The following is a 12,223-nucleotide window of genomic DNA, read 5'->3' as shown; positions in this document are numbered from 1 at the left end:
GATGGCAGTGAGACATTTCTCTGGGAGCCACTGGAAGTGGGGTTTTACTGAGCCTAAACAGAACTGTTTACTGCGCTTGATGATAAACTAAGAATCGAGTACTCTATTAGCAACAGGCCTGTGGTTTTCAAAAACAAAAAGATCCTCCCAATAATACAACCTAATACAAACCTGAAGAGTCATGCAGTCAGCCTTCCCAATTACACACGTATCTTATGGCTGTAGCCACGGACAGCAGCAACGGGAATGTGTTCAGAGAGGGGAGATAGTTTCAGCAAAGTCGATGAGGGAGAAACAGTCCAAGGATAAGGAAGCACATTCAACGATTTCAGTCAAATGCCACATTCCATTGCTTTTTCTTGTGCTTTAATAGCCAGGAGAGTGCCCATGAGCATCCCTCACATAATTATGATGAGCGAGGAATGACTCTGGGGTCCTCGGAAACACACTGGAGGTGTCGTAAATCACACACACAGAGCTGTCAACATTCTGTGGGGCTTAACCTTCACTGCATGTATGTTTGGGGTTCTTGGAGTTCATCAACACCTTACGCAGAAAGGTGTCCTTCCAGAACACCTTGGGCAGAAGGACCGAAATGATTTCCAAACAAGACAAGCACTTAAGACATTTACAAACATATTCTCTTGATACTCATAACAAACGTAATCTCTCAGCTCAGCCTCTGGTTCTTAGAAATTTGAAGGCATGGCCAAAATAAACAATGGCATACATCTTCTTTCTCTTCTCCATCAAAATATTTGCCAGTTATTATTACTCAGTGGTACAGCCAATAATGTGGTTAATCCAGAAACTGAAGAAAAAGGACACAAGAATCTTCAGGGCTTAAATATATTTTTATATTGATATTCTGTGTCTTTCTACTCTAAAATAGTACATTACTATTGATTACATACAGGATGAGGTGAGGTATTTGTAAAATATCTGGTAAAAAATAATTTATATACAGTATTCTACATGAGATGGATTCTTATGAACCTTTAGGTCTTCGGAAATGTTAAAATTGATTATCTAAATGAAATAGCCCTGAATGGACTTACAGTTGTTCCCTGAAACCACGTTGAGAGAAAAGATCTTACATTTCCCAGGATGTGTGCAGAAGAGGGAAAGCACATGTATTGGCAGTTAGGACTCCTCACATCCAAGGAATGCACTCACACGCCAGGACTTCCATCATTTACCATAGAGAGGAACCAAAACTATCTGGAGATCTAAAATCTCCAGAGTAATGGTTAGTAATTCACTAACACCAAAGAAATTCAAGTGGTCAACAGTCTTGAAAATGCTTTATTGAAATGTGTGACTTATGTGCAGATGTGTTTGAAAAGACCACAGCTTGAAAATTAGGTTTTGAAACTTCTCAACAACCAATTGGGAAAAATAAAAAGGGAAAAGGGAAATCCCTACTGGAGGTGGCTTCTAGAATAACCAGAAGCCCGCTGTAGAATGTTCCATTACAGTAACGAAATAAAACAGCTATTATTTGGAAACCATTGTGTTGTCTGAAGTCTCAAGAGGAGAAGCAACATTAGCGTGTGGGGTGGCTTCTTTTTGGTTACATTTGGATGAACATGGACTTCACGGTTCTCAGCAGAACATGGGAGGGTGTTCAGGCTGTATGCCTGTCGTGTGGAGAAACAGTGGAACACGGACAGGGAAGGGAAGGATGATGGGAGAAAAGGGACACTGAGGGAAGGGCTTGGGAAAAGAGAACTGGAAGGAGACATGATTAGGTTAAGTCTAGGTATAAATTTATCAGAAGCTGTGCGCACCTTTTTTCAAAGTCCTAAATTTACATTCCAAAAACTGCCCTCTCTCCCATGCCCCCAGACCTGCTTGTCCCTGCCTTAGAGCTAGTGTGAAAGGCTTTGCACAAAAAACGTTTGAAACAGAAAATGAAAAAAACAAAAAACTCAGCCCCACTAAGCCCCCAATCCAACCGCAAAAAGCTGTACATTTTTTTACACACACACAGGATTAATAATATAGGCATATAGGTGACATGATGCAATTAAAAGGCTTTACTTTTTATGCCAGAAACAAAACCAATAAATAAAAGGTGCTAAAGTCAGCACTGAATTTGGTTGTATAGAGAGACAAAGTCTGGGAAAGCAATTCCTCAAAGCTCCCCTGATACTGATCTATCTTAGCAAAACTATGAAGCAAATACATAAATAATGCAAGATATGATTGAGAATGTGAGTTTTTTTTTTTAAACAAAGACAACATAATTCAGGGTAACTCTGTTGAACAGTGAATAAATGAATTCATCTACACCTGAATAAAACATATTTAACAATTGCGGGTGAAAATCTTAAACAACCACAAAAAGTAAAAACGTTGGAACAAGTATGATCAGGGTCTGTTTTAGGGCACACAAACAGGCCTGCAGCAGATTCCGACAGTAGCTGGACTGGTGTGTCTTCTAAGGATGCGCTAGAGACAGACGGAGCTCCACACGGGCCAGGTGAGTAACGAGGCAACAGGACAGTCACACAGGGTGGAGTGAGACACCGGGCTACAACCCCCAGGTTTCACTGCAGAGCTGACTTTGTGCGTACGAGGCACACACAGAAAGGTGAGTCAGGCAGACATTATTCAAAAGCTACTTGGGCAGGTAACTCTTTTGTCATGTAACCATTGAATAATGTTTGGGAAAGCTTTGGGTTGTTTTTTTTTTAAGTTTTACTCCTTGTATTTAATTTTTTTAAATAACAAGGTCACTAAAACTCATGCACGCTGCAAAAAACCTCATGCAGTAGTTAAGGTAAACCATCCAAGCAGTTTTTATTCATTAATATTCATAAATACACACAGCAGCTTCATTAGAGATTTCAATTTCCTCTTCAGTTTGACTGGGGAGTATTAGGAGAGCCTTTTGCATGTCAAGGTACAGGAAGCAGAGATCCCCCTGCACTGCTACCTACATTTACCTGCTAGAAGTAAAAATTAGTTACGTGGAAATGATTATCATATATATTTTCTCTCTTCCTTTTGAATGTACACAATGTAACAAGAGTGACAGACCTGAATTACAATCACCAAACACACCCAGGATCGTTGTTGTCCACGTTCATTGGCAAATACAGCACAGAGGGCACTGTCTGCGGACCGGGATGTCATCAAAGAGGAGGTGGTGGAGGCTCATTTCCTTTATTACTCTCTCTTAAATTTAGGTTCTCTAAAGCAACATCTAAAGGCATAATATCTACACAGCCCATAGCACCAAAATCTGCCATCTCCCCCCGGTCATCCTCGTCCGAGGACGAGCTCTCTTCGCGCACTAACGTGGACAGAAGGAGCTCTTGGACAAACAGGCTGCGGTCTGCGCGCTCGCTTTCCATGGACTGGCGCTCTGTCTCAGACATTTTAGGATCATTCAACCTGTGTGAGTTAAAAAGAAAAGAGCTTATCGGTAAGAAGTCAATGAACAACGGCACAGCTAGTTTCTACAATGCCCTCTGCTGCGCAGGCGTTCCAGACTTGAGACCTATGTATGGCCTGTGTACCTGCTTGGACTTATCACCTTGATTATATCAAAGTAATCCCCCGTACTTGCAGCAGTGCCATGAGGTGCAAATCAATGCTTTTCTAAGGAAAAGCAAAATTCCAAACAGATGAGGGATTTGGGGAAGTAGTGATGTCCCTAACCCCAATTTCACCCGTGGGTGGTAAAAACAAGAAACGCAGCAACTGCCCCCATGAGCCCAGAACCGGCTACCAATAACGAACATTTACAACAAGGATTCTAAAGCAGGAACCAGGTCAAATGGGGGGAGATGTGACAATTAAAAATGGTCTTGGGTTTCAGACTTTCTGGAGTCATTTAGGCTAAACAACCTTCTGACACCATCACCCTGAATCAGCCTTTAAAAGCACCGCAACAACACTATTTTCTGAAGCCGAATCAAACAATAATTTACCCTAGTAGAAAAAGAGTCTACAGTTAGCATTTTCAATTAACTTCAAACAATTAAGTAAGCAATTTAAATCTGTATGTGATCAAATGGACAACTCACAAGGATGAATGAGAAGCAGGGAGGCCATTCTGGTTGTGTTAAGGAGGGAACATTCGTTTGGAAAGATCCATTATCGTGGAATTGTGTATGCACAAACATTGTTGGTGTATGTTTTGTTGCATGTATTTTCACCAAAAAAAAATTAAAATGGCAAAATGAGTAGCAAGCCTGATGACAAAAACAAAATCTGTAGTGATCAGAATATTCAACTGAACAACAAACCAAAAATCCCCACAAACGACTTCCCTTCTTCTACCGTTTCCATCTGGCTCTTTGTGAAATGAAGGGACACCCAGAAATCTGGGAGTGTGCACATGTGGGCTCCCCCCTCACCCCCGGAGTTCACCGACTGGAGCCGACCACGGCAGCAGGGCAGACGCGAGGTCTTGAACACAAGCGCGTATGAGATCCGGGCTATGCCGGGAAATCTGGTTAATCTGCACGGAGATTTAAAGCTGATACTTCAATTTCCCACTTCTTACTAGCTTCTTAATGATTTTAAAATATGAATTCTTTCAAAAGGGAAATCGTTGGGATCAGAACAGAAACAAAGCAGGGAGAAGACGACAGTGCAGGGAGGCCTGCTGGGACACGGGTGCGTGCGGAGCATCACTGGATCGACTCCACGCCCTGCCAGCCAGCTCTGCCCAACACATGACGCTGCATCTCCAGGTAACAACGGAGGATACTTACTGAACACTCATTACTAAGGCCATGCTCTAAGCGCTTTATGAGTCTTCCCCACAGTCCCTTGAGTTAGGGTCTATCATGATCAGCTTTCAGAGGAAGAGGAAACGGAAGAGAGGTGAAGTGACTTGCTCCAAATCTCACAGGAACAAAGTTCAAGATAATGCAATGCTTAGAGCGAGGGTTCAGGAAATGACCGATGATATCTCTGGGTAAAACCAAATTAATAATATCAGAAAAGAGAATTTAAAGAGAGGGGAGACTGAGCAAAGGCTAAAGTCTCCATCCAAAATGATAAAAGTTAAATAACTAAACTATACCCATATCTTTAGTGTTGAGAAAGGATTTTAATAAAGAAAATCGTCTAAAGAAGTCAAACATCTTACAGAAAGATCAGAGGCACCCAGGCGAGGAGAACACTACACACAGAAAACAGGAAAACTGGAAACACGCAGGTGGTGGCTCCTCCCTTTGAAGGGCACCCTTAGCTAAAAAGGGTGCCGCTTTGACCATGCAGGGAACCCCTGAGAAAATGGCACATTCTTGAAGGGCAGAGAAAATGTGGCCCTTCACTTCCGATGGGTTCAACTCCATCTCCGATGTAGAACAACCTGCAAAACCAGCAAGGCCCCTCCTTCATCCAGAGACCAGATTCTCAAACCCTCAGATAATCACTCTCTAAAAAGGTCAACGCCAGGATCCAAGCGAAGTTGTGTTCCAACCAGGGCAACACAACAAGGGATTGCCCCTGGGACTTGCTGTAGGCAGCCTCCTTGTCCTGAAGACTCACAAAGCACACACGTGTTTGAAGTTCTGAGAAACTCAACAGTAAATAAACTCTTTTTGTTACTTAGTTTTCTCCGAATTTATTCACCAGTAATACAGTTAACTTAAGTAACTATACAGATAAACGATGAGTATTCTATCGAGAATAAGGACAAACTTCACAGAGGACAAATCACTTAATAAAAGATATGAAAAGGGGTCTGCAAATTTCAAAGTGCTATATAAATATCAGCCACTCTATCAGATGACCAAACGGGGCCTTAAGAGAGAAGCTACGATCAGGAATCCAAGCCGAGCACCTGGGGGCTGTGCACACTGCCCAGGCCACTGCTGACTGTGGCTGCTGTTGGGGCACTGTCCAGTGGCCCGACTCATAGCGACACTCTGCACCACAGAACCAAACACTATCTCTGCAACAGCCTATGTTTGAGCTCCCTGTCGCAGCCACTGTGTCACTTCTTGTCAAGAGGGTCTTTTTTATTCTGTGGACCCTCTACTTTATCAAGCCTGCTATCCTTCTTCTCCAGGGACCGGTCCCTTCTGATAACGTGACCAGAGTAGTGAGATAAAGTCTCGATTCTAAGACTCCTTTTGGCTGAACTTCTTCCAAGACGAATGTATTCCTCCTTCTAGCAGTCCATGTCTATTCGACGTTCTTTGCCAATCCCATAACGTAAAGCATCAGTTCTCCCGGGGTCTTCCTTAGGCATTGTTGGGCTTGGGCTTGGGTCAAACACACTTTAGCCCACAGAGTGAAATCTCTGCCTTCTCCCTCCTCAAGGTTGTTGGAGATATTTTGTAGCAGATTTGCTCAGGGCAATGGATCCTTTGCTCTCTTAACAGCGTCAGTGTCTTCTCCGTTTTGCAGGCATCTCCTGCAGAAGAACTACCCAGAGAACAGGCCCAGGTCTGGTGCTCTAAATAGAGACGGTGGTGGTTTTTCCAAATGGCAGACACGACGACGTTTGCCGTGGTTCTTTGGAAAAGCAGTCTGAGCGACTTCCCCCACTGAGCACTGAGGGTCTCGGCTTCTCTACCTCAGAGGGCCTGCTCCTGGTCTCTAGTTTGAAGGACATTTCCTGGAAGGCTGTAAACAACCTGGTTTAGCACTTTTCTCTGGGTCTGGGCTACAGCCTGCCCCATGTCTGGCACACACCTTGAAGGGACTGGTCACTAGACTATGCAAATGAGGTGACTACAGCCCAATATGCACGGTAAGTGTCTGTGGCTTACAGAGAGGAAATCAATCAATTCTTGGCCCCAGGGAGGGGTGCCATACCTTAAAATCTACAACAAGAACCCAAACCTAGTGCCATCAAGTTAATTCAGACTCATGAACACATCAGTATTATTTACCACATTTAATCCTCAAAACAATCGCCTCATAAGGCACAATTAACAATAAAACAGGTTTGGAGGACTGAAGGGCCTTGCCTTGGGTCCCCAGCTCATAGGTGCTGAAGCTGGCCGGGGCTGTCTCCCTGCATGCCCGTGCTCTCCACTCCACTCTCCACCACCGTCAACTCCATTTCCCCAAGAGTTTTCTGAAGCCTCATCGTTATTTATAATGACGCACATGTACCACTCTACTAAAAGGGTTTTTAAAAAGAAGAAATAGAGTTACAATTCTATGTAATTTTGGAAATTATTGATATACTATTTTCCACCTTCATTTTATGGGTATGTTTCTTTTTTGGGAGTTGGGAAAACTTCTGCTCCATGAAAAAGTCCAAATTAGCACAAGCTGAACCTAACTTTGCTCTTTTTAAAACCTTTCACATTCTTAAAAGTCACATCCAATGCCAAAGAAGTCTGTCCTCCATTGGGTGGAGGGCTGTATGGTGGGAAAATTACTTTTCTCAAGAGTTCACTTTTATGTGCCAACCAGAGGAATTTAAATTCTTCCTTTAAAATAAACACTCAGAACAAAAACCCACCCTGTATTATGAAATCCTTTTCTGTACCTCTTAATGCTTCATAACAGACTTTGAAATGTCAACGATGATGGTAAATGCAATGAGCAATATATGTAACGATATGGTGTGTAAGTCTTACTGGCAATAGGAGGAAGGAGATACACATTAGGTGTTGAGATATAGTATGAAAACAAGAAGAATAGTATTTCTACTTTATCTAACATTCTTTTTCATCTTCTTTGGGAGACCGTGACGTGCAGTGTTGATTAGATCTGTGAGTGTTAAGGGTGTAACAAAAGGCAGAGTTTCTAAGAACTTCTCTATGCACAAATGAGAAGAGATCATTTCAGGATCGGCAGTGCTGATAAAACATTCTCTCTCCAACAAAACTATTAATAAATAAATGCGCTACCTTGTTAAAAGAAATTGGGAATTCTGGATCGCTTGCTGACTGCTTTCTGTAGTAGCTGTGTTGGTTGTTGCTGTGGATTGTGTGATTGTAGTGGTGACACTGCTTGTGTTGGTACGCCGGGTTGCGTTCCGTGCGGTCTCCAGTTGTTGCCGTGCTGCCTGGGCGTGCTGCCGTTCTAGCTGCAGCTGCATCTGCAGTTGTTGTAACTGAGAAGCGGAAGGGCCAGAAGAATTAAGCTGTCCTCCTGCAGAGCGTCTCACTCCTGATAGCTGAGATAAAAGCTCTGCCAAGGGAAATGAAGACAATTAAAGGCTGCTAAAAAAACTGCTGGGGCACAAAATGCTACAGAGGAACATTAAAGAGCATCACGAATAGATAGGTATCCAGTCACCTGGGAGCACAATACCTTACAGAGTGCCTCCATGGGCATTCATTGTGTGTATGGGAATGCAAATGCAAACCAACAGTAACCCAAATATGATTACTTTTGTATTAAGCAAAAGATTCAGAAGAAATTGCTTTCTAAACTATTTGCCTGCTAGATTCATGCAGTTGTACTTTCTTGTAGTACTTTAGCACCTGAGAGGGTTTCCTTTACTGGTCCAATTATGGTCTACCCCTCCTCTGTTTACTACATCCCAGGTCTTCAAAGAGCACCTGACACACAGCAGAAACTCAAGCAGCTTACTAAATGAGTAATCAAGCTACTGAAGTTAGAACCAGGAAGACTAGTACCTCTCACCCACCTGCCTCTCCCTTCTTTCACAGACACTTTTCTGGTACTACAGTTTAACAGGTGCCACGGGCAGTTCTCAATAAGGCCAATTTCCCCCCAAGAATGTGTTGTCCTGGCCTTACTTTATTTATTGACCAAAAACGACTGCTATTGAGTTGATGACATAGTGACCCTATACAGGGTTCCCAAGACTGGGAATCTTTATGACAGTGGACAGTCTTATCTTTCTCCCCCAGCAAAAGCTGGTGGGTTTGAATCACCGACCTTACAGTTAGCAATCCAACGCTCAGTCTAGAGCGACAGTGAGGCTCATTATATAACAGGTTGGTTGTACTCAAGAAGAATGATGTGGGCTCTGTCCCTGCACCCTCATTTCAGTGCCATGTAATCACTGCCTTGCACGTGTGTGTGATTCTCTCTCTCTCTCTCTTACATGGAATTATCACAGACCAGCAAACGCTTTTCAAAATTAAAACAATGAAATTTTCCTTTATTGTTCACTGTTGCTTTATCGTAGGTCTTCTATCAAACAAATGGACAAAGTAAAACGAACAAGTCCCCCGCACCCCGACTCAGTTTATTGTTTTGTGAACAAATGTTATCTTGAACTGCGATTTTTATGCTTTAAAGAATATTTGTGAGCAAAATGGTTCCCATTTTCTATTGAGCATTTAAGCGTTAGTATCTGATGGCGTTCTGTAAGGTGCCCCAGGGCTGGTTTCAGAAAAACATTCCACCATGTACACCCCTTTGATGCCTGGTGCCCCTCTCAGATCCCGAGACAAAGAGCCTGATTTTCATACCCAGCCCTCGTGACCACTGCAGGCCGCCCAGGCTCCCTGGGTGCTGGAGGCCATGGCTTACCTTCCAACACCACGGTCAGGTGTTTTAATAGGGACTCAACATACTCCACAACAACAGAGTTTGCAAACCAAAGCAAGGACAAAGGAATTCCTACTTTGTTTTCTTCAATGAAGAGAGCTTAATCTTTTAGCCTTGTCAACTATTATTATTTTTTAACAGAGTTTAAAACATGGAGCATTGGAGTTCAATTCTGGCCTATCCTATGATTTTTGCAGGATTCAAAGGAGGCCATAAATATAAGAAGTCATTTCTTAATCTCTTGTGTCAGATTAGGAACAGTTGTGTGTTGCCTGCTTTTAATATATTTCATACTCATAAAACACTTGGGGATTTTATGAAGACACAAAGGAGTGTAATCAACAAGTAAGACTAGGAACACAAACTCCACAAAAACCTTTAAAACGAAGGCCCCTCCCATCCCCGGATTCCCTTATTAATGCGACGGCCACTTACCAGCTATCGGATCCATGGCTTCCCTATTGCTTGGAGAGTATGAACTCTGAGAAGAAGCAAGTCCACCAGTAGAACTGCTAGTAAAGTGCATGTTTGATCTACGAGCGCGAGGCCCTCCTAATCCCCGGCCAGGGTGGAACATTCTGCGTACATGTCGAACACCACTCGATTCATCATGACACAAAAGTTAAGAAAGACCCAACCAGTTCACAGAAGGGAAAATACCACTTGAACTTTTGCTGGAAGGTTTTCTAAACTGCCAGGTATTTTAAAATAGCCCATAAGCTAGATAGAAAACGTCCCTAGTAGATTGATGAGGGCTCTTAAGTACAGAAAAGGACATAAAACATTTTAAACCATGTACATTTGTGTGCACGGGTATCGCATGTGATTATGTTTTCAGAGGGAACTGCCATTTCATCAGGTGGGAAAACTACTTTCTCTTCTGATGCTCTGGCTACAATGACCAAAGGCCCAGCCTGACATTCCCTATCCCGATGATCTCAGTACTGAATTTCAAAACATTTCTTCAAGCTCCAGTGCAACAGCAAACAGCCACACAGAGAGCTGACTTGCTGGAGTTAGGTGGGCATACAGAAGCACGATTCTATTTATCAGGAAGTTAAACGTTCGAAAGTTTCAACCAACTTACCCACCTAAGTGTGGGTCACCCAAACTCATGTGCAACCTATGCTCTTTCCAAACAGGCCAGTATATGTGTGGGACAAGCTGGACGTATACCAAACAGGAGAGCTCTATAATGAAAACCTTATTCTTTCACGGACTTCCCAGTGTGTCAGCGGCTGGTTTGAGGAGGCGTTTAGTGACAGGACAAATGATCGTGAGGCCCTCAGGTACCACTATACTGAGTAACATTTCATCACCGTATTCATGAGGACAGAGAGCCTAGGTTCTACAGAAAGGGATGCTATGACCATTCTATTTTGTTTTCATAAAAATAGCTTGGTGTGACATACATGTTAGAATTCTAGCAAAATCGTGGAAAAGTAAAATATACGGTGCTTGAGATTTAGAGGCTTACACAAAAGTCATTCCCTGATGTCAGTTACTGCCAAGCCAGCATTTTACATTTTAAAACTTACTGGTAACACTTCCTAGGAATCTAAAATGTAATTTTTGTGGCCCCCTTGTGCTACACAATTTATTCTTGTCTTGGCAACTAAAGGCATTAACAAAAATCTGACAAGTTGATGCAGATGCGCCGGGAAGTTAACTGAATAAATACCTACTTCACCAGAGGGCCGGAAGTTAACTGAATAAATACCTATTTCACCAGAGGGCCCTGGGCTTGCAGAGACGTTCAGGAGGTCAGCTAGGTTTTAATTATTTGTCGAGTTTCCCCAGGACAGGGGAGTGAGGCACGCCTTCTGGGTACTGTGTAAAGGGTTATTTTGCACAGAATGCAAAGTGACTCAGAGGCTTATATATTCTTGACTTCTGTGTTTTCTCTAAAAACGCCACTTTCTTCACACTGTGGGAAAGTGGCCCCCTCTACTCCCTATGTGTTAGCTCCTATCTCAGGCCAGGATAGCACTTTGATTCCTTAAGCCAGTCCCAGGATAATTCTCCTAAAAAGAAAGGGTCATATTTCCAATGAGAAAATTAGGAACGAAAAGCAAGGAACTGCGCCTGTAGGACTGAAATACGGCCAACTGAGTTTTATCCTCAGTAGGTCTAAGGCGGAATGATTATTGCCAAGAGACAATCAGAGGAATGAAGTCAAGTTTAGCAAAGCAAAAGCAGCATTCTGATGAATATTTCAGTTGCTTTAAACTCAACTGGTCATAGAAACATTCACACAGTAACAAAATCCTGACTTAATAGGTGATATACACATATACATATATACACATATATACATACATACATATATATATATATATTTTTTTTTTTAAAATAGGTGATAATTTTTGAAAAAAACATTTGTAACCTGAAACTAGAAGCCTTACATTTACAAGACTAAGTGTCCTGGTAGGGGACGTAAGTATGCTGCTAGAAGTTGTTGTGAGAGGGGCTTGGGAAAAGGACACAGAATGACAGTGGGAGGGGAATTTAGATGTGTATCTGGTCTTAAGCTATCCTACTCAGGCTGGGCACAAAATGGCTCTCTCTAGAGCAGGGGGCCCCCACATGTGTTGGGAGCAACAGGGCAAGCCAGCAGAGGAACAGAGGGGCCAGGGCACTAATCCACCTTACACTGAACTACTGAGATTTTAACTAGGATTAACACTTCCCTCTTTTGGTATAACTACATATGCCTGAAAAATTCAAGACCTGGCCCCATCTACCATTTAAAAAAAAAAAAAAAAAA

The 12,223-nt window shown here is 42.6% G+C and overlaps 1 protein-coding gene across 1 annotated transcript in view; it reads right to left on the bottom strand.

The window, feature by feature from the left end:
* Nucleotides 1-1,287: 1,287 nt before the first annotated feature.
* KCMF1 (potassium channel modulatory factor 1) overlaps nt 1,288-12,223 on the bottom strand; it is a 31,688-nt gene continuing 20,752 nt past the window's right edge. The window contains exons 4-6 of the mRNA XM_030888454.2: nt 9,892-10,066; nt 7,839-8,121; nt 1,288-3,402 (exon numbers count right to left, since the gene is read on the bottom strand). Coding sequence (XP_030744314.2) covers nt 3,141-3,402; nt 7,839-8,121; nt 9,892-10,066 — 720 coding nt within the window. The 3' untranslated portion in view covers nt 1,288-3,140. The remainder of the gene's footprint in view (nt 3,403-7,838; nt 8,122-9,891; nt 10,067-12,223) is intronic.

The sequence above is a fragment of the Echinops telfairi genome, unplaced genomic scaffold, assembly GCF_000313985.2.
Source record: "Echinops telfairi isolate 266 unplaced genomic scaffold, ASM31398v2 ScPeMD7_7467;HRSCAF=8505_1, whole genome shotgun sequence".
Lineage (NCBI taxonomy): Eukaryota > Metazoa > Chordata > Mammalia > Afrosoricida > Tenrecidae > Echinops > Echinops telfairi.
Note: the sequence above shows the minus strand (reverse complement) of the source record. Positions and strands in the feature narration are given on the sequence as shown.